Here is a 23773-nt window from a genome sequence, read left to right as displayed (position 1 = left end):
AGAAACATCCAGCATTTGGACAGTCTTCTTTTCTTCTGATTAGAGAGAGAAGACCAGGGTTCTGGGGGAAGGTCCATATCTTGCCAGTGGCCTCTCATTGAAGCATGGAGACCTGTTAGAGGCTCTCCTTCTTCACCTAAAAAGGAGAAGCCAACAACATGAGCAAAACGAATACAGCATTTGTTTCCCTTGAGAGTAGCTAGAATCAGCTACCCCTAGAAACTGATGTCCCCCCTGGCAGCCTGACCATGTAACTTCAGAGCAACAGCTAGAAATGAGAGAGCAAGCTTCCCTTCAAGAATGCGGAAAGGATGTTTTCTGTAAGGCAGAGTAAGATGAGTGAAGATATGTTAGAAACTATTGATAGTGATAGTAAAAGTACCATAATATTGAACTCTGGAGGTTTGTTGTTGTTTTGCTTTATGCCTCCCCCCCACCCCCCACCATGGGACACTTAGAGGTAGTCATATAACATTTATTCAATGCTGAGAGCATGGCTTTATATAGAAGAATTCAAAACACAATAGCTGAATTACATTCAGCTCCCTTCCCCAGTTAAAAATTCTAGCTGCCAATTTTAGTTATTGAACAATGTTATATTTATTGAGCGCTTTCTGTGTGCAGTGCACTGTGAAATAGGTACTCTTGGTATTGATTTTCTGGCAATAAAAGCTATTGAGTTCTAGAAAAAAAATTTAATTTTTTTGATAGCTAACATATATGCTGTTTAACTGAAAAACACTGTTGCTGATAGATGCATGTTTGAAAACCTGGTGCCCTGGCATCATTCTTTCCAAACCCTTTGGTGCCATTCCCAGATGCTGACTTTCTGGCAGAAGTAGACTAGTGATGGAATTGACTCCAGGGGGCATTTCTTAGGTTCTTACCTTGGTCAGTGGGAAATGGCTAAGAGAGAAAACTGTCCGTTGTATCTCAAGAGGCAGGTGGGATAATCAGCTGAATCTGGTCTACACCGCAGTCACAGGTCATTCTATTTCGCTTTTGCTCATTTTGGAACCATTTAAAATAGTCCGAGAGAAAGTATTTCATCGACGGAAACATAATTTGGCTTGGGATTTTTTTCTTGTGCTCATGCACTTCCTCAGATCCTTCACTAGATGGTGTCCCAAATCAATCCATAGTCTAGACACCATTGCTTTGGTCCTGGAAGAAGGGGAAAAACACAAAACTCTCGGCGACTGACCTAACTCCCTTCCTCTGCCTTAGAGAATGACTGGACCTTTCCCCACTATCCAATAAGTGATTAGGTCTGCATACTTTTGAACGTCTTCTGCAGGCCATACCTGTCCATGTTGGGGAGGTGACTCTGACTTGAAGCATTTTTCTGTGGCCCCAGAGATCTAGCAGGTGCTGTGAGTGAAGAACAAACTTATTTTAACTCCCTGAAGACAGTTCAAACCACAGGCCACAATCCCAACAGCAACTGAAGTCCAGATTTGGGAGTGGGTGGGCAGTTGGAGAATGAAGAGAACATACAGCCTGCGATAGACCAGTGGAAATGTGTAATCCTTTGTGCCCTCATATGTAAATCTTTGGTCCATGTTCCCTTAGATGTGGCCATGACTAGAGTCTTCCTTTAAAAGGAAATGATAAATTACTGTTGGTTTTTTTTTTTTAATACTGAAACATTCGTTTCATTCACAAAAGATATTGGGGCCTATGGTTCAAAAATAAACTGGATTTGAGGATTCTGTAAAAACTGTCCAAAAAGTTGTATGCATAGATATGAATCCATCCTTCTCCAGAATTATTGGGTTTATTTTTTAAGTTTATTTATTTAAATTCAACCTAGTTAACATACAGTGTAGTATTGGGTTCAGGAATAGAACCCAGTGATTCATCACTTGCATATAACACCCAGGTCTCATCCCAACAAGTGTCCTTCTTAATGGCCATCACCCATTTAGCCCAACCCCCCACCTCCCTCCCCTCCAGCAACCCTCAGTTTGTTCTCTGTATTGAAGAGTCTCTTATGGTTTGCCTCCCTCTCTGTTTCTATCTTATTATTGTCTTTAGTTTCAGACTCTACTTAGTTCCACAGTTCTCTTCCTCCACCCTCTCTCCTTGCTTGATTATTCAGATAGCAAAACACGCCATTATTTTGACAGCTACAGAGGCAGTTGATTCATTATTGTCAGTAGTCAAGGAGACTGAATTTTTTCATAATATGTTTTGAGGTCTCAGCCAGCTCTGTAGGAAAAAAAGAACTTTTAGACAACCCAGTAGGTTGGATGCTGAATCCCCTGGGAGGGAACAGTGGCTGGGTCCCACTTGTGATCATTCGGTCGTCAACATAAGCAGAGCAGAGCCCGGGTCTAACTGACTGGTCTGATGGTACGCTTCATGTGGAAGGCTTGGCGCAGGCCTGCACTAATGACAATCATCTGAGAGGCAAAGAGAAACATGGTGGAACCTGAAAGGTGCCATGTTATAGAGATGTCCCTATATAGTTGCTGTAATGTTACAAGGTGCCAAAACGGCCTGTGAGGATGAAGAATGGAAAATTCCTGAACCTAAATTGCTTGGAGTTTTCTGTACTCTTCTGCCCTTTAAAATTTTTGTTTTATTTTATTTTTTGAGAGAGAGAGAGCGAGCAGGGGAGGGACAGAGAAAGAAGAAGAGTGAGAATCTCAAGCAGGCTCCACACTGTCAATGCAGAGCCCAACGTGGGGCTCGAACCCACGAACCATGAGATCATGACCGGAGCCGAAATCAAGAGTCAGGCACTTAACCCACTGAGCCACCCAGGTGCCCCACCTCTGCCCTTTAAATGCTCAGACTCACACTATTTCACTTTTCCTCCCCTGCACTGATATCCTCAGAAACACCAACATACCACACTGAATTTGTAGAAAAGGATTTTTGTACATGTGATAGACCTGGCTCGTTTTTTCAAATAGGCTGATGGCGATTTTCATTGACAATTATTTGGATGATAGTTTTTTTTTTTATCCCCAAATTATACTTCAGTTTTATTTGATGATGTTCCCTCAGCATGAGATGACCAGTGACTCAGGTTTAGATACTGTTGTCATCTGAGAGAAAAGTACAAAGCAGGAGGAGAAGGAACCATCTCACAGGGAATGATAGCCTGCCCTTCACCTTATTGCCCAATGACATAGGCCCTGGTGCTGTTTTCTGTGCCTCTGTTTAAATACTGAGAGTGGTGACTATTTGCATCTCTTATAGCTATCTATGCCTTTACTTGGCTTCACATGAAGATCATAGGGAAGTTTTGGTAAAAATCAGTTTTCCAGGCTCAATTGCTTTCCTTTTTTTTTTTAAACTTTTAAAATTTTTATTAATTTTTTTAATGTTTATTTATTTTTGAGAGTGAGAGAGACAGAGCATGAGTTGGGGAGGGGCAGAGAGAGAGAGAGAGAGAGAGAGAGAGAGAGGGAGGGAGACACAGAATCCGAAGCAGCCTCCAGGTTCTGAGCTGTCAGCACAGAGCCTGACATGGTGCTCAAATTCACGAACTGCAAGATCACGACCTGAGGTGAAGTCGAATGCTTAACCAACTGAGCCACTCAAGCACCCCTAAACCTTTTAAAATCTAATTTAATTTTGTCTTAGAGAGAGAGAATGTGCATGCAAGAGAGCATGAGCAGGGTAGAGAGAGAGAGAATCTCAAGTCTGCTAAGCATGGATCCCAACCTGGGACTTGATCCCATGACACTGAGATTAGGACCTGAGCCAAAATCAAGAGTCAACTGCTCAACTGACTGAGCCACCCAGGTGCCCCTCCAGGCTCAATTTCTTTAAAAAATCGAGGTTTACTAGGCATACAGTGAGTGGTGCCCTAAAATCTGTATTTGTAACAAGTATCTCCACATGATTCTAAGGCAATTTGTGCATGTTCTAGTCATATGAGGCAGGGTAACTTAAGCCCTGGTGCAAAGGTGACTCTCTCCTCCCACCACTATCCTCGAATTATATTAACAACAGGAGTAAATAGATATGAAGTCATTTTCCTGTACTATACTCCCTTCCCCTATTCAAGCATACAACTCTGTTATCAGCTCAGAGCAATTTCACTTACCTTAACATTTCCTCTACTGGGGTGCCTGGGTGACTCAGTCTGTTGAGTGAATGTGGCTTGGGTCATGATCACATGGTTCATGAGTTTGAGCCCCATATTGGGCTCTTTGCTGTCAGTGCAGAGCCTGCTTCAGATCTTCTGTCCCCCCTCTCTTTCTGCCCCTCCCCCCTCAAAAATGAATAAACAGTAATAAAACCTCCCCTACCCTGTGAAATCTCCATAAGCATATACCCAAATTTCACAGAAGAATATTTCTACCTTTCTTTTCTATGCTACTTCAGGAAGAAGGTGTCTATATCTGTCTTGGTCTCTTAGAAGCAGCTGTGATAGATACGATGCATGTCAGATTATCTACCTTGTGGACAGAACGGACACCATGGGCTTGTTAATGATGTTGGTCATTATTTCGGCAATAGAAGAAGTGTAAAGAATGAAGGAGAGGCGATTTTAGCATTTGGAAACAGGAGGAGCTCCAAGAGGAGAATAAGAAGATAAATTTAAAATGTTAAATCAGGCACAAAATGTACCAAAAAGAAAATACTTCTCTCTGGTGACATTTAAATTTATAGGGAGAAAAGGTGGTTTAATTATTTCAACAATTGTCACCATAGCCCATGTGCCAAAGATGGTGTATATTGGCCATCAGCTCCTGAGCACATTGGACCCTGATTATTTATGATTAAAGACATTTAGCAGGACATAGAGGAACATATTAAGATTCATTGCTTTTTAAAAGAAAACTTGACCTCCTTGTCTGAGTTCAAGAAATGATAAAATTGACTTATGTTTAATTGAGCAGATAGCACTGGGATTTTGGTTTCTACCCATGTCCATATAGGACAGAGTTCTAATGCAAGACTTTAGGAATTGTATGACTTTGGTATAAAACACAGAATTATTACCTATCATTCAAAATATACACCTGAATTGAGAAGAAAGCATTTCCATGTCAGGTCAATATACTTGGAAGTCTAATTAATGGACTTGTAAATCATGACATGTATTAATAGTTATTCTTGGTAATCATAAGCTTATCTTATCAAACCAATTGCTCAGCAGATGTTGACTTAAAGAGTCTCTGCTTCATCTCATTACTGTTGGACCTCATTCATTAACTTGGCATGCATTAAATATTGGGAAGCCACTCTGAGTGGACAAAGATGAAAAAAAGAAATGAAAGATGAAAGAAACTGAAATCCATTGAGTGCCTACTCCCTGGTACTGTATACACGATCTTTATTAATTCCTACAACAACCTTGTGAAGTGGCTTATACTAGCTCTACTTTAAAGATGGGAAGGCCAAGGAATTCTCAATGTCCTTCAGTGACCACTGGGTAGCTTTTAATGTTAAAACAATATGAGCATGATTGTAAAACATTAGGTTTGTTTTTAGATGTTTTTATTTCTGTGTGTGTGTGTGTGTGTGTGTGTTTTAAGTTTTCTTATACTATCGCGGGGGTTGGCCTGCAGACCAAATTCAGCCCATTGCCTATTTCTATAAAGTGTCATTGGAACACAGCCACACCCATGGGTTTTCTGGTAACTGTGGTTACTTTCACTTACAATCTGAGTAGTTACAAAAGACACTATATCTCCTCCAAAACCTAAAATGTTTACTATCTGGCCCTTTACAGAAAACATTTACCATCCCCTGTGCTATAGATTGATACTGTCTCTCTCTCCAACCAAACCACTTTTGTGATGAAAGATACTCACTGAATAGTAGCTTGGGATCATACAGTGGTTGCCTGGACTTTGCCTGTGGAAATCTGAGTGCACAGTATCCACAGGTTTTTTTTTTTTTTTTACTTATTCTGAGAGAGAAAGAGAGAGAGAGAGACAGCGTGTGCAGGGGAGGGTCAGAGAGGGAGGGAGACACAGAATCCAAAGCAGGCTTCAGGCTCTGCGCTAGCAGCACAGAGCCCGATGTGGGGCTCAAACCCACGAGCTGTGAGATCATGACCTGAGCGGAAGTTGGATGCTCAACATACTGAGCCACCCAGGTGTCCCTCCACAGGGTTTGAGGGCTTTCCTCTGCCATGTCTAATGCAGAGAAAATTAGAGCCAAACAAGAATCACCTTGGTTCCTCGAACGTGGGATTCATCCAGGATCTAAACTCACACACCTCAGTTTGAGCTGTATTCCTTAGGTTTCCCATAGTTACGCTGTAGCAACAAGTGAGCGCCCCCTCCCAATCTCAGTGGTTTGTAATAACTAAGATTTATTTCTTGATCACATTTCATACTTACCTACCATGGGTCAGTGACAGTTCTGTTTTGCCCCATGGTCTCGGTCCCTGTAACTGAGTTAAAAGAGGAGCTCCCGTCTGGGACATGCCATCCTCACCGCAAAGAGAAAGGAGGAAAGGGCTGGGAGAAACGCGCTATGGTCTCCTAAAGCTTCAGCTCTGAATTGACCACGTGATAATGGATAATGGAATTATGGATAATGGATAATGGCAACAATTGCTCCTGCTATAAGGAGGCCCTGCAGGTTACCAGTGTCTTAGACTCTTTTTTTTTAATTAGTTTTTTAATGTTTTATTTGTTTCTGAGAGAGAGAGAGGCAGCATGAGCAGGGGAGAGTCAGAGAGGGAGGGAGACACAGAATCAGAAGCAGGCTCCAGGCTCAGAGCTGTCAGCACAGAGCCTGACATGGGGCTCAAACCCATGAACCGCAGCATGACCTGAGCTAAAGTCGGATGCTTAACCGACTGAGCCACCCAGGCACCCCCGGTGTCTTATACTCTTACAACAAGAAGTACGTGTGAAAATTTATGAACAATAGTAAAATCTACCACAGGTCCTAGCAATCAGTCCCCCATCTGCCAACTAGAACACATCCATCCCTCTACCCATCCCTTAGGTAACCAGAGTGTGCTGTGAAATCTCCAAGTTATGGCTTCCTGTGAGCACTCCATGAGCCCACTCCTCCACCGGGTGGGTTATTGTTCTGTGTTTTGTTCTAGCAGCCCAGACTTATCTCATCTCCTACACATGTGTTTCTGCTTTTCTTTTGGGGTTGAGGCCCGCGACTTGACAAATAATCAGCAGTGAGGTAAGAGCAGGTCCAGTCAATGGATTTTGATTTACCATCAATAGGTCTGCACTATTCTGAGGCACTTAAGTTATTCCACAGCCTCGCCCCCTATTTGTCAGGGTTATAAAATAGAAGTAAAATCACCTGAAAAGCTGCCATGTGATACAAGTTTCAATTTCCTTTTTAAAAAAAAAAAAAAGGCCGACCCCTTTTGTGAGCCTGAAGATGAAAGTTGCCTGTTAAATGCAGATCTTTCTGGCTATTCTGCCTGGAGGTCAGCGAAGTAGAACCAGATATTAAAGATACTTCCCCAAACTGGGTCAGAGCAGCGTTTAAAGACAGGAGGGTTGTTTCAGGGAATTGCACAATAATCCACTCACACAGGTTGAAGGACTTAATTTAGGCTGTGTTTTTGGAGCCCCAAAACCTGTCTGAGGAGATGGATTAGCCAGCCAGCCTCGCACACTGTGTTTCTGCACACATTCTGTTTTTACTGCTCCATTCAGCAAAACTCCCATTATTTCAAAAGCTAAGCAAAAGCAGGCTTTAAAAAAGCAATTTCATCATTTTCTACCTATCTCTGGCCAAGTAAATCATTAAAGTATCCCTAAATTATTTCTCCCACTTAAAATGAAGCAAGAAAAAAAAACAAAACTTAGAAACTAAAAAAACAAAACAAAACAAAACATAGGTTGAATGACCAAAACTAATATGAGGCCTTACAGGCCATCTCATGGTTCTATCCTTCGTTTGCTTATACGACATATTAGATTAATATACATTAAACATGAAAAGCCTTATCATTAAGCTCACTAACAAATTAGGATTGTCTACCCTCACTGTTGCAAGTTAAGGTTGTTCTGGGAATGCTAACCAGTTTGATGACCAGAAAAAGACATGGGCCTTAAAATATTTCAGAGAAGACTCAAATGTGTTCATTTTAGATGGTGTGATTATGTATCTGTAAAACCCAAGGACATCAAATCGAAAGCTTTTAGAAGCTGGCTACTGTAGATGTCCAAAGTTGAATATCTAAAAAAGCTTTTTCTAACACAAAGAGTAAGAACCTAGGAGCTGGAAAATTGAAATTTATATCAAAAGGCAGCCTTTTAGTCAGAATAATTTTATCAACCACAATAGAAAAAATACATTAAATCACTAAGAGTTAAATAAATTATAGTTACCATAGAAGAAAACTGCAAAACTGTGAACCTTTAAGGACACTCCCCCAAAACTTTAATGTTCCCAGTAACAATTTCTGTTTTACAAATTATGCCACATGTAGCGCTTTAAATAACCATTTTGTTATGCTCATGGCTTTTGTAGGTTAAGAATTCAGACAGAGCCCAGAGGGGATGTTGGGAGCCCCATCTGGGAAGATTAAAATAGCTGAGGGTGATTCAATGGCGGGAGCCAGAATATTCTGGAAACATTTTCACTCATACTTGATGGTTAACACTGGCCCTTGGCTGGGACCTCATTTGGGCCTATCAACCAGAGCCCTACTTGAGGCCTCTCTAGGTGGCTTTGTGTTCATCATAGGGTGGTGGGCTTGGATAGTTAGACTTCAAGAAGCCAGTGTCCCTGAGAATCAGCTGGTCAATGCTTTATGTTTCCTACCTTCACCTTGGAGGCTATGCAACATCAACCACATCCCTGGGGACTAGCCTGCCACAGACCCTCTCCAGTTCAGGAGATCTCTTTGAGAGGAATGCCAAAGGATATGTGGCCATATTTATTTATTTTTTCTTTTTCTTTTAAAATTTATTTATTACTGAGAGACAGAGAGAGAGCATGAGCAGGGGAGGAGCAGAGAGAGGGAGACACGAAATTGGAAGCAGGCTCCCGGCTCTGAGCTGTCAGCACAGAGCCCAATGTGGGGCTCAAACTCGTGAACTGCAAAACCATGACCTGAGCCAAAGTCAGACGCTTAACCAACTGAGCCACCCAGGCGCCCCTGTGGCCATATTTAAAAAAACAAAACAAAACAAAACAAAACAAAAAAAAGCAGCAACAACAAAAATACCTCATTTAGAAACTGAAAAACACCAAAATTCTAAATAAGATTGACTTTTCCCTACTTCATATGCAGGATGAATATAATTCTAATCATATTAATGGAAAGGTTTTTGTTTTTGTTTTTAACTTGTCGCATTGTTTTTCAATATCATCTAAGAGAGCAGATGGGTAGTAATAGGTAAGAACATTTTGAGAAGGGTGAATGCTGAAAGGGGTATTCAATATTTTATGGACTGCAGTAAATACAACAGCTTGATTATGCTAAGAATAGACATATCAATCTCACAGAATAGAAAGCTCAGACCCAAGTATTCATTGGAATATTCATCATATGCGTTCCCAGTACGTGCTAGGGAAAGGCAGGCTTGTTTCCCCAGTGCCGTGGAGACTCCTGGCTAAATACTGGGAGTGGATGTCTAATTTATGTAAGGTGCAAATGGAACATGCAAATGGATTAGAGGTCATAAGCTTCACAATCCAATCAGAAAACCGTATTTATTTAACTGGTGTGGTATAAAACCAGTGTTGGAAAAAATACATATGGAGTTGATAGGTCTGACTGTATAAATAATAAAACCGTCCACGAAATAACCAAAACAAAATGAAAAGCAGATAAATAACTTGCACCATGTGCGGCAATCAGATAGTTGATGTTCTTAGTAATAAACCGTTCTTCTAAGTCAGAAAGAAAAAGATGATCGCACAAAACGGTCAAGGAACATGAGCAAGTAGTTAACAAAAGGAAACCATTCAGACGGAGAGTGGATAAGTTGAAAGTCCGAGGTAATTATGGGAGAGTAAAAGCACAGGGATGTGCTAATGATCACGTGGTAGAAGCAAACCGGCCCTTAGATGGGAGGTGGTACAGCTTTGTGGTGCAATTGTACTAGGATATACTTCAGGTTCAGTTCTGTGAAACAGCCGATTATTATTCATTCTTGCTCCATTTGGACACAGCTTGGCAGTGTGTGACATAACCTTAAGTCTTAAGCAAAAAAAAGCTTGGTGTTAGCAAAGCAATACGTTTCTCTGTGACTTTCCTCAGTTCCCCAGTTTGGTCAAGAATGTCAACCAAGAGCTCCCCTCTCCCCTTAGACTCAGTATGTACAAAGCATCCCTTCAGCTAGCATCAGTTCTTATTATTTTTAAAAATTTTTTAACTTGTATTCATTTTTGAGAGACAGAGAGAAACGGGGCACACGCTGGGGAGGTGCAGAGAGAGAGACACAGAATGTGAAGCAGGCTCCAGGCTCTGAGCCATCAGTACAGAGCCTGATGCAGGGCTCGAACCCACTGACTGCGAGATCATGATCTGAGCTGAAGTCAGACGTCCAACCGACTGAGCCACTCAGGCACCCCTTTAACTAACATCTTGGGGAGTATTTTTTGGATATCTCAAAATGGTCAGTCTTGAATAATAATAATAAATACATTGCCTATCAAATTCAAACGTGGTCTTTTTAAACAGCAGAGGCCTTGTCCAACAAACTCTCACATGGAACTCCAATATAGAAGACAGGTAAAGTGGGACTTGCTTTTAGGCCAAGAAGGGCGCTGTGGGCTCTGGGCCCCTTCCTGCCCTTGTGGCAGCCCTGCTCCCCTTCTGCATCCCTCTGTAGCCTGTAGCCCCTGGGACCAACTGGACCACCATGATATTGAGGAAGAGGCAACGTCCAGTTTTAAGCACTAGTTTAAGGGTGTTGAGTGAGCGCATAAGGCAGAATATAATTACTTTTGTTAATTTGCACAAAATGCGCAAACCTGAAGTATTTTGTGACTTAAGTAAACTGTCTGGGTTGCTGTTAAAAGCTGTTGCTGAATATTTACAGTAATTAATTGTAAAAAAACATCCTTTATGAGCATTTATAACAATTTCAGCGAGGAACACCTAACACTTATTTTCTCAATATGTGTATGGGTAATACAGGAACGATAATTATTTTTAAATGCCCTCATGGTATCTCTCTTTGATTTAGTAAAGAAAGAAAGAAAGAAAGAAAGAAAGAAAGAAAGAAAGAAAGAAGAAAGAGAAAAAGTGAGGTACATAAAACCATGTTTTTAAAAGTTCAAGTTTTGCCTCTGAGATTGAAACACCAGTCATTTTAGGATGCACTAGAGCTCAGTAAATTAAGTGCAGTGAAATGAAATGAAAAACACATAAATAGACATGCAAAGAAAAGCCATTGGAAGAGGTGGGAGTGTATCTTGTGAGTGCAGCTAACTTCGGGGTGGTCAATGGACATCTGTATTCCACCAAACTAAAAACGATCAAAAAGACAATTTGGACTTCAGTTTACTCCAGAAGCAAATAGCAGTGCAAACAGAGCAAAACAAAACCACCTGTAAACAAGATAAGGATACAGATAAGGATATAGGTGGATTCCGGCCAGTGGGCACCTCACCGAGGCGTAATTCGGAGGTGTCAGCAGGCTGGCCAGGGTAAGATGTCTCCCAGTTCAGAGCAGCGTAACATCATGGCATCACTTCCTGTTCTACAACCTGCCTGTCAGGCCCAGAACCTACTCTAAAAGCCAGTAATTCTGCAATTCAGGAAGCTTTGCCTTCCAAGCCTAAATGTAGGTTCTGCACCCTAAAATTATTGCTGTGCCTGCACCGCCGTTAGGTAGGAGTTTGGCATTTATGCCTCAAACAGCCTCATTGGCAGTTAGAGGCTCATCAGTATGGCTGAGTCAGAAGACAGAATTTCAGCTGCCAACTGCCCATTGCCTGAGATCCAAGGGGAAAAGAATTCTCAGGGAAAGTTACTCTGGGAAAACCTGTGGGAAAAGGAATCAGACTTTCGTCCACGTTGGAAGGCTTACCCGGTGTTCCTTACCTTACGGGAGTGTGTGGTAAGGAATGTGAATGTGCCTCCCTGTGGCTAAAAGCTGATGAGTCTGAGCCGCTTGCTCTAGAAGGCAGTCATGCTAGAACTAGCTAGAGGCTTCCAAGCTGTGTGTCTGCTCTTCCAGATGCAGCATTTAGAAATATGGAGCACTGCCCGGAGGCCCTAAAGAGAAACCTGGACTGTCTCAGTTCATCCTCTCGTATGGGGTGATAACTCTTGGTGTACGTTAAGAACCACCGAGCCATCCCTTCACAGTGTATATGCACATCAAAGCATCATATTGTACACTGTAATTACACACACTTTTTAGTTGTCAACTATACCCCAATAAAGCTGGAAAAATTTTAAAATAAAAAGGGCCTCAGGGAGCCACCAGAAAGTACCATTGGCCTCTGAAGATCCAATTCCCTTTGCTGGGCCATCAGCTGGGTCCTGTGTTCTGGACCAAAGCAAGGTTCACAACTCTTGAGAGAAACCAAAAGGATCCAGAGATGTCAAGATAAGAGCGTAGGAGGTATTCCTGGAGCCCAGGGGTTCGTGATCCATGTTTCTAAGCAGGGGCATGGTTGGCATTTTGGGCAAAGAGGCCCTTCCTTGGGCAGGTTCACTTGAAGCATGGGGAAGCGTTCGGCACACTTGACCTTCAGACATTAAATGCAGATAGTCTTGGCAAGCAATCTAAAACACTTAGACACAGAAGCCCCTAGCGAGGTGATACAACCCCAGGGCGGTTGTCATTTCAAGGAAAGAATTACCAAATAACTTGTCAAATTAAGGAACAATTCAGGGACCTCCCAAAATGGGCGAAAAGCTGGGAGTTGGCCCACAACAGTTAATGAACAGCTATTAGCTCACATGGCGGCTGTGACACAATTGATGATTAAGTTTTCGCTTTATAGAGTGTGTAAAGCATTTATTGTGTCCATTCTTTAGCTCACGCTTTCAGTTCAGTTTGGCTTATTTTTATGACTGTTCATTTCAGTTGCCTTGAATATATGACTGACATTAGGTTTATTGGAATTGCTGTCATTGTCATTTCCACGTTGTAAACACCAAATGTGAAGCTAACTGTGTTCTTCAGCCTTTCCAGGATTCTAAACTCTGTTTTCCTGGCTTAGCTCCTCTATATTGGAAAGGGCATAAACAGGACAGTTCTTTTAAGTTGAGACACTTTTTTATTTTGTGCATATCTGATTTTGAGATATACTCTGGAGGGAAATAAGGATAAAAATCCATACTTGGAAAGAGATATGTCCACTCGAAGTGTGGCCTATTTCTCTATGTTCTGCCAAGCTGAAATGATCTTTTAGATGCATCTGATTTCATGGGCCATAGACCACCAATTTTACATAATTTAAGCTCAGGAGATTTATACAGAGCAACTCAGGTCTAAATTATAGGGGGGCAGGCACCAGGGGAATGGGTGAGTGTTGTGTGCAGGAGTAAGAAGAGAATTGGACATGTAAGAAATGGCAGAAAATATATGGAAACAGGCAAATTGATTCTCCAAGCAATCAAAGCAAAGAGCTTTATTGTTTCCTGCGCCATGGTTAAGTGTTTTGAACACCTTATCAGGTTTCACCATTAATAGAAGAGTTGGCCTGTGATTTTCTTTGAAGGTCACTGGTTTGTTTTTTATTTATTTTTTATTTTTCAGGATCATGGTATCTCCTGCCAGCTAGGTCTTATTTTATTATAAAATTGACATAAGATATTCAGGAAGGAAGATTCCCAATCTCCTGTCCCCTCCTCTCTAAGTTGTTTTTCTGGTCCAAAACATCTCTCACCTCTCATCCATTATCACCTCTCCTGGGGTCCTACATAAAGGACTATCATTCACCATGTTCTTAAACTTGCATAATGATAATAAGCATTTGACGTGCCTGGTAAGTAGTCTCCAGACTACTAGGTCTAACACACTGAGATTCAAATTCAGTTGCTCTGGATTGAGACCCTCTGATCTAAGTGATTTGTATCTCCAGGCACATTTGGGGAGCACCTAATACTTGTTTTTGGTCTCCATTTGATGAAAATGTAAGTGGTGGGACAGCACAAGGGGACGGTACAACTTTGGGCACAAGCTCACGAATATGGGGACAGATGACCTTTTCAGTATATGACCTTTTCACGTGTCCAAATAAGAAGTAAAGTTTTACTTAGAAAGTATCTCTGCTTCCTGCAAAATATGTATACAACATGTAGAAATTTCTAGCATAAAATAGAAACTCATCCCAGCCCACGTACATTTCAATGGAAATCTTCTCTCTGCCCGCTGCCCTTCCCCCCAAACTGCCATGATGCTCACCTACTGTCTTTAGTTTTTAAAGGAAAAAGAGGTTTACTTTGCCAATGTTGGAAACAACTTGGAACGTAAATAGAAGATTAATAGAGAAGTGGCATCCATGAGGTGCAAGATTTAATTTCTAAAACTGATAACTCACAACATCTCAGAATTATTTAAATACAGTTTAGATGCTTTGGGGAGAAAGAAAACATTACAAATCGTGTTTTCACAGAACTTTCAAATGCTCATCTCTCAAGAGATAATAATGAAATAGTGTGATAAAAGACTAGGTATGAATGTAAATTGATTAAAAACAAATTCATTTTAAGAAATTAATAATACTAGTGACTAGTAGGTGCCAAAGTCTATGCTTGGTGCATTCATATATATTATACCATTTAGTCCACACAACAACCCTACAAGGAATTATCAGGCCTTGATAGAAGAATGTGAGTCCCAGAGGAGTTAAATATTTGTCCAGAGTCACAAAGAATTTCAGGAATTAGGTCCCAGGTTGGTCTAAACTAGGCTGTTGGTTTATGTATGGTTATTCTAAACCTGGAACTCAGCATCTAGACTCACTTATAACAATGAAAGGGATGTATTGATAATTACAGTTATAAATTGATCTGTCCTGAGGAACCTGGATAATTGGTCACTCAGTAAAGTCCAGTTTATTTAGCCATCAGACAAAATTAGCATGGGGACAGAGGGACTGTATAGGGATATATATAAATATTGGCTGTTTTTTTAAAATATGGCCTCAAAATGCAAAAGAGAAAGTGGAAAATCAAACATCAAACAAAAGATTACGTTAGCTTAGTCACCCACAACTCACCTGAAATCTTCCATCATCATACAAGAATTACATTGAATGAGCACGGTACATACGTTTAGATGTTTGATCTAACGTGCTCAAAAACCTTGAGCCATTCAGTTTCCATTAGTCCACACTGCTCACCATGGAGAAAAGCTTCACGTGCTACCGTGTCCAAAATAGGTTTATCTTTTGCACCCAAAAGTGGTTAGCATGACCCTTCTCATTTCAGGGCTATAGGGAAATTACGTGATTTGCTTAAGGACATGCAGTGAGTGACAGAACTGGAAGGAAGCACCCCAATTTAGAGCTCCATTTCCTTTCTAGAGTTTGTGCTCTAGACTTTGTTTGAATCAGAATATTAATCTCCATCATGTACTCTGTCTGTGGCATTACATGCTGCCTTATAATATCATATTCCATATTTTATCAATTGAATGAAGGGGTCCTATCCAATTATCATCTCCTGCCTAGAGATGAGGAAGCTTGGGCTCTGGGACCTAAAGTTATTTGCCTAATCTCTGATAGCTCCATGTCCTCTTAGAATCTCTTTTATGTTTTTTTAAAGGAATTCATTTAATAATTTTAAAATTGACATACGGGTGGAACTCACCTCTTAAGGTATATATTTCTCTGGGTTTTGATAAGTGCATAACATTAGTTCCTGGCAAGGCTGTATATTGGAACCCAGATTTGAGAAGAAAGTATAAAGCAAATTACATTTCGGGATTGCTCAGGAATAACTGCTGGAGAAAGTCAAGGAGACAAGCCTGTCTTACCCATCTATGACATGGTTTCACGCTCTGATGGGGAAGGAGAGTCAAGAAGACCGTTAGCATTTCCTGCCTCAGTGTAGAATTTCTGAAAAAACCCAACGAACGTAACTTTCTATGTGCTTTTTCCTTTGAGAGGGTAGATTTCACATATCATCGTATATCTTTCCATTTTGAACAGGGCGTCAGTTCACATGGCCAAAACCAGATCTAGCTTGTCACCTGTTTATTTATAGCCCAGGAACTATGGATGGGTTTGACATTTTGAACTGGTTGAAAAGTCATCACGAGCAGCTTAGTATTTCTTGATACGTGAAAATCATATAATAAATGTCATTGCCCCTAAGTACAGTTTTAATAGAACACAGCCTTGCTCATTTGTTTACATATTGTCTAGAGCTACTTTCATGCTGCTGATGGCGGAGTTGAGTATTTGCAACAGGGATTGCATGTAACAAACCTAAAATAGTTGCCATCTAACCTTTAAAGAAAAAAGTTTGTCTCTCAGATCTAAAATAACTAATATTCAAGTATAGCAGCTCATTGTGGCCCTCATTTTATTCCTTTCTCGGTGTTTCTTTGCTTAACCATGCATGGCAATGTGTGGTCTCGGTATGTCCAATAACTGTTGTGGGGAATGCAGAAGCGGCCAAGGAGGTATGAAGTTTACTGTAGATATAGGGAAATAGAAAACTCTTTCAAGTGACATTTTCTTTTCTGTTTTCTTTTTTAACGGTTATTTTTAAGAGAGAGACAGAGAGGGGCAGAGCATGAGCTGGGGAGGGTCAGGGAGGGAGGACATAGAATTCGAAGCAGGATCTAGGCTCTTAGCTGTCAACACAGAGTCCGATGCAAGGCTTGAAACCATGAACCATGAGATCATGGCCTGAGCCAAAGCTGGACGCTTAATGGACTGAGCCACCCATGCATCCCTCAAGTGACTTTTTATAGAGAGAAAAACATAATACCAATAATTTTCTGCATTTGACATAAGTTTCTTTTAGGCAAGGTAATCTTAGAACAAGATGTTAATTATGATACAAGTCTCATAATTTACTCTTCAGTTTATTAGCTTGCCTGCCCACTCTGTGCTCTGCCCACAATATCTGCAAATTGTTAGGAGTTTAGCCTCCTACCTCCAAACAATCTTTGCTTCCTTGGAGAAAATGGAATGTAGATTAATTAAATTGAAATTGAGACAATAGCTCTACAAATCTGGAGTTTGAGGACCATTGATACGTTCATGGTTTATGGGAGATCTTAGCAAAAAGTCTGTGTGGATTTATTGGAAGCTCTGACTGGTATTGCTGTCTAGAGTCAGAGTAGAAGCTTAGATAGTGTTTGTCCCTCATATTAGCTGCAAAAGGACGGCCTCTTTTAATTATGGGTTTGTCTTTGTGGCCACCCTGGGCATTTCGATGTTGCATATTCCACGGATGAAAGAAATGGTGACTTCATTTTACCTGCACAGCAAATAATGGGATCTGTGGGTCCTAAAGTCTAGACCATTTTGAGCCATTGATTATTAGAATCTCTGCACTAGTGTTTGAAGAACTGAGGTAGAGGTTTCGTGACTGGGTCCATGGTTTCACTGATGATGCCATTATAACTGAAGTGGGCCCAAGAGTTAACAATTGGGAAGTGATTTAGGTAAACTAAGGCATAGCGGTGTGATGGGCTACAAGACAGCCTTTACAATGGTATGGAGACCACAGTAAGAAGCATAAATAAACATGCAAAATAACATCAAGATTCGTAACTAAAAGGAGCTATACCCACAAGGAGCCAAGAGAGTTAAGACAAAGCAGCAGTCCTCAAAATGTTGTCTCTAGCCCTAAAAATGTTCTCTAGCCCTTTGCAGATCCACGAGCGGAATATTCCCAATCTGCAATAAGAAAACTTTTATGACACTTTAACAGATTAACTTTACTGTTGAATTAAAAAAAATTTTAATGGGCTTATAGTTATTCTGTCTTTTTTACTGCATATTTATTAAGTAATTCATTTTCAATCAATAGTTGGCATTCATTGCATTTCACAAAAGTATTTCGGTAATGCATTGGACAAGATAAACCTCCTCCCAGAGAATCTGAGAGACACTTTGTGTATTGAAAATGTGTTGTAGTCAACCTTAAATATGTTACAAATTTTTAAGAAGAAACACCATTTTATGGGCATTAGAGTTTTATTTTCACGAAAGGCTATGCTGGTGTCTGGTCAGTTACATGTTAGCAAATCACTGTACTTGGCCAGAATGAGAGAGTTTTGTTTTCTATTTTTCACTTCGGTGTGAGCAACTTTTAAGTATTGAATGCTATTTTATGCTGCAGGACTGTGACAACAAAATTCTGTGTAAATGACTAAATCATTGCTGGGACATAATTTAAGGTGGGGATGGGGATGGTGGGGGGAACAGCACTCCTACGAAACGTGTCGATTAAGTTTCTGTGCAACCACATAGAAATGTCAGGATCTTCCTCCGCTTAAGATGCAGGGACCAGAGCACTGAGGCATGCGAAAAGAATTTGATTTACAATTTGAAGGAAAACCAACAGTAAAATAATTGAGAGCTGGAAAGCAATCTCACTCCTGCCAAATTGCTTTCCTCCATGCATGCTCCATTTAGGGGCGATATTCAGATACTTACATTTAGTTTGTGCATATTTTCTTTCCCCTGTGAATATTCCATCCTGTCGGATTGGGACTCTTTCTCTGCTTCGATCAGCAAAAGAGAATATCCAGGTTTATCCAGCACTGGATTGCGCGTGGAGTTTTATAAATAGAAAATGGATGGTTTTTTTTTTTTTTTTAGGTGCAAATTCGATAAAGTGGCTGTTAATGAGACCATTCTTGGTCTCTAAATTGCAAAATCACAGGTTCTTTTCAAATAAGCTTTAATGTGAGTTCATGGGAATCAGATATGTGAAAGCACATTGGAAATGGTCAAGAGTTGGTAAAATATTTGTTGGAGATGACAATAAACCAGTGCCACTGCCACAATTATCATTTGTGACAGAGATTTAGTGAATATCAGCCCTGGTGTGGCTTACGACTTGTTGCCCACGAAGGCTTCATAGATAAAGGAGCTCTTCCCCTCTTGCCTAGGAGTGGTTAATTACCTCTGGGAATTAATCATATATTCATGGGTACATAAATAAAATACGTGTTGTCCTGCTAAACCTTTGCTTAGTTTGTTCTCTGAGTCCCATATATATTTAGTCATTTATTTATAAGTTTTGAGCATCGGTGGCAAAATCTGGCTTAGAGGTTTGGTTCCCATGCCATGTATTTTGCCGTGGAGGGTCATTCTACAATGGCAAGAATTGTAAAGACCCAAAATATCTTTATATTAAAAGAGCCGATGGGCCCTCTTTTATCTTTCTTGTTCACATGAGAGAATATTTTTGGTTTGCTTGCAAGAAATGCAAACCTGGCAGATTCATTTTGATAATTGCCTCGTGTGAGCCTCTGACACTTTATGAGCTGAGATCCAAATTCTAATGCTCTCCAAAGGAAAGGCATAAAATATCATTGGGAAGAGGGAAATAGGCTTGTTGAAAAGTAAACAGGAATAGACAATGCAAACTAGGCTGGAGCCAAGAATATGCCTGTTTTAAATTTAAAATTGGCTATAATCCAGAGCCTGTTACATACCCCTGGGTACCAAGAAGAAGATGGAGATGAATATGAAAGGAAATTTATTTAAAAAAAAAAAAGTCTGTAGAACCACAGTCCATAAGCTCTAAAACTGCTAGTCTGTGACTCTCCTGGCCGGACATTTGTGTTATGTGACCCAGGTCTTTCTATACTTATCAGCAATGGCACTATTGTGTTTCTCCCTCATACCTTCAGTTTACATTCAAGAAGCCACTTGTTATTTGAAATAAAACTAAATGTGCCTTTGTCATGAGCCTAAGTCAAACCATGGTTCTTTGTTGCTTTGTAACAAAACAGGAAAACTTTTTAAAATATTTAAAAAAAATTTTTTTTTAAATTTTTATTTATTTCTAGGAGAGAGAGAGACAGCGTGAGCAGGGGAGGGTCAGAGAGAGAGGGAGACACAATCTGAAGCAGGCTTCAGGCTCTGAGCTGGCTGTCAGCACAGAGCCCGACGTGGGGCTCGAACCCATGAACCATGAGATCATGACCTGAGCCGAAGTTGGCTGCCCAACCGACTGAGCTACCCAGGCGCCCTAAAATAGGAAGATTTTGAACAGCACTAAGTGACAAACAGTGGGTTAAAAGTGTAATTTACACATGCTTGTGCACACATGTGGGCACACACGCATACATACATTTACACGCACGCATTCACATCGACATTCACACCAGAAACCCTCTTATGCAGGGTGATAAGGATGGGTCAGTTACAGCAAATAATCCCCCCCAAAAATGTGATGAATACATGACTTAAACATTTTACCTTAAAATATTTCCATGTGCTTTTATTTCCCCATCTTTCCATGGAAAACTGCTGTTTTCTTTTCCCTGTCGAGTGAGGATTTTTCTAAAAGCTTTCCAAAAGCAAGTGAGGGTTTTTTTCTCCAGTAGCGGTCTGATGATCAAAGGGCCTTTACTGTTCTTACATTAACTACGGGAATCATCTGTCCAGTCCAGCCCTGGTTTCTGTAAGGAGGGTGAGGGCGTGGCATCTGTGTGGTCCTCTGTGGGCACAATCAGTGTGGACTCTGGATTCTGCTCAGAGGCTTTTCCAGTTCTGTTCTTGCACCTGATTTGCATCGACGTTTAGCAACCCCTTACCCTTTATCCAGCCTTTCCAAAGCATTCAACTTAGTTTTTATGGAAAGCACTCTCTTTTTTTGCACTCACCTTTCATTTGTTTGTGTTTCATTTCACAAGATTTTTATAATTCCAGTAACAAATAATACTTAAATAAAGAGCTTTGCAGGAAACCTCAGCGGATGCTTGGAGCATTCATATTTAAGTATTTAAAATAGCTATGCACAGAGCATCGGAATGTAGAATATTCCCTACTTTCTCCCTTTTAGCATCCACTGAACATTTGTTGCTAAATTCTGCAAAGAGATTGGAGATGATGTTTGTTTAACCCTGCTTTTCAAATCTCTAAAGAGCTCAGATCAAATTTGTGACATATTTCCAACATCTATAGAACTTGATTGTTCATATTTTTTCGCTACCTTGACCTCTGGCTTCATCTTCTTTTTCTACATTTTTTTCTTTTACACTCATAGATTTTTCTTCTCATGTCTCATTATACGGTGAGAGAACGCCAATACTTTGCTAGAATGGCAATGTGGTTGTGCTTAGCGCATGTTTGTTTTTGCTGTTGTAGAGACAGAAGAGTCTGTGTTATGCAAGATTTCGGTTCTAAAATTAGCACATACGGGAAAGAAGTCCTTAGTTAAAATTATCCTTGAACAACCCTGGAGGGCTCTGTGGGTGAGCCCTGTAGAGGTCTAAAACATCTGATTTTTCCATAAGCTTTGTAATAGAGTAAGGTTATGTGGAGTGTCAGATAAAGTAGTCTGGCTTGTTTTCAGGGGAGTAAGTGGCAAAACATAGGTATGTTTAAAGACTAGAAAGGTGTGGGAGGGATCACACCCTGAAATAGGTTCACGGGAATGGGGAATTTTGCCCCTTACCTAAGGAATTTCAAAGCTCATCATGTTTCGTGTTATTTATGTATGGTCTCTTCCCTTCTGGATTAAGTAAGTCTCATCTTTCTGAGAACACGAGGTCAGAAACTCATTATATTTTCATCATATGTTCATGTAGACACACTCAGAAATCTTGAAACAGTTAAAATAAAAGGAAATGGAAAACCTTTGCTTGCCTTTCCAAGCCAGAAAGAGTGCACTCTTAATTTTTTTAACTTGGTATTTCAAAGATCAGCTTTGCCCTTCTAAAAGTTTATAACCAAGTTCTTGGGTGGTCACATTACCGATATGAAAATGGACTCGTTCTCCCATTTGGTTCTTAAATTGGACTAATTTCTTCAAACATTAAGCTTTTAGAAAAATTTGTACATTTGGATAATCAGGTCCCATTTTCCCCATATTACCTGGAAATCTTTAAGTAGGGGCTTCTTTTTTCCCACCTTTATGCCTCTGAATAAAAAAGGGTTTATGTTTCACTATTAATAAACTAATAAAATATTAGTCTTCAAAATAGAACCATGCATAATATCTGTATTAGTGTTCTCCTTTGTAGACTATCAGTGCAAGACTTTGTGTGTGTGTGTGTGTGTTCCCACCCAAGACTACTTTTCTTTATTTGAGATGCCTAAACTGGAGAGGCCTTTGGGTGACTCAGCCGCTTAAGCATCTCACTATTGATTTCGGCTCAGGTCACGGTCTCAGGGTTTGTGAGTTCTAGCCCCTCGTCAGGCTCCATGCTGACAGTGTGAAGCCTGCTTGGGATTCTTCCTCTCTCTCCTTCTCCCCCCCGGTCTCTTTCTCCATTTCTCAAACTTAAATAAAACTTAAAAAAAAAAAAAAAGATGCCGAATTGGAGCATTTTTTAGCACAGACAATGTAACATTTGACACTTTTAAGTCCATGCTTTCTGGGGACAGCAGATTTGTTCTGAATGAGACAGCATTGCCTAATGATTTGGGGTTCAAGGTATGGGCTTGGGTGAGGCCACCTGCTCTTTCACTGACTTTTCCTGAACATGGGACCTCAGACTGTGTAATATCCTCACACCTTAATTTCCTCATCCACAAATGGGGATATCTGTATCGCCCTCATGATGTCACCATAAAGGTTAAATGAATTAACTGATCTAAAGCCCTTGGATTGACCTTCATATGCCATAACTCCTCAGGAGATTATTATGAACATTGACCTCGTTGTGTGCAAGAGAGTGGGATCCACGGTGGATGCCACTGAGTATCAGATGCTTGTTTGGAAGGCAGCAGGAATGTGCTCTGGTCTTTCACTGCCTCCCTCCTCTCGCCCGTGCAGGTGGCCCCGACCATCAAAGAGCGGATGATGAAGAAGGGAAGCCTGATGCTGGGCTACCAGCCCCACCGGGGAAAGGTCAACTTCTTCCGCCAGGTGGTGATCAGCCCTCAAGTGAGCCGAGAGGACATGGACTTCCTCCTGGATGAGATAGACCTACTGGGAAGAGACATGTAGCTGTGGCTTTTGGTTCCCCAGAGGCATGGGTCCTGTCCTGGGGAGGCTTCCAAATCCAGGGTATCTGGGGACGTGGAGGCTGTGGTTTTTCTGGTGAGAAATAAGAAGGATGCCCTGGCCTGGCCTGTCAAAGCGGAAATGCTAAGCAAATAGTGTCAAGGATTCTTTAGCTGCCGGGGCGCTAGTGTTGCTAGAAAGGAGGAAGTGAAACAATTGATTTGCTTAAAAATTGTCTTTAGGACGCAGCCTCGAAGAGAGTTTATTTAGGAAGTACCAATAGGGCCTGGGTTCTAAGCTTCAATTGCTCTTTTAAAGAACATATAAATTAACAGTTGAAAGAGGTGGTTCTCAAAATGGCGGTCCCTACACTAGCAGTGTCAACATTGCCTGGGAAGTTGTTAAAAATGCAAATTCTCAGCCCGGCCCTAGACCTACGGAATCAGACCCTTTATATTTGAAGTGAGACTCAGGGCTCTATATTGTAAGTAGCTTTCCGGGTGATTCCAAGACAAGGCAAAATCCGAGTCTGGTAGTTTAGTGAAGCCTTGTGAAGACTGAATAGCAACTGCGACGTTTTGCCAGCCAAGAGATAGCTAATATTTCAGTGACCCCTGAACCGGTTTGAAAATACAGCCGTGGCATCTGTAGCACAAATGTTTAGAGGCATCAGAGGCATACCTATTTTTCAAAAAGGGAAACTATTTAAGATGTTTACTTTACACAGATGTATCTTTTATGCAGCTGAGTGTTTATTCTCAAAAGGTAAAATTAGCCGTTATCTATTCTAAAGTACATGAACTAGAGATG

General features: G+C 40.8%; 1 protein-coding gene across 1 annotated transcript in view; it reads left to right on the top strand.

Annotated features, from left to right (window-relative positions):
- GADL1 (glutamate decarboxylase like 1) overlaps positions 1 to 22966 on the top strand; it is a 139522-nt gene extending 116556 nt beyond the window's left edge. Inside the window, exon 14 of the mRNA XM_077760703.1 lies at positions 22793 to 22966. Coding sequence (XP_077616829.1) covers positions 22793 to 22966 — 174 coding nt within the window. The remainder of the gene's footprint in view (positions 1 to 22792) is intronic.
- Positions 22967 to 23773: the final 807 nt, after the last annotated feature.

This window comes from Crocuta crocuta, unplaced genomic scaffold, assembly GCF_008692635.1.
Source record: "Crocuta crocuta isolate KB4526 unplaced genomic scaffold, BGI_CrCroc_1.0 scaffold253, whole genome shotgun sequence".
Classification (NCBI taxonomy): domain Eukaryota; kingdom Metazoa; phylum Chordata; class Mammalia; order Carnivora; family Hyaenidae; genus Crocuta; species Crocuta crocuta.
This window is presented reverse-complemented; position numbering and strand designations above follow the sequence as displayed.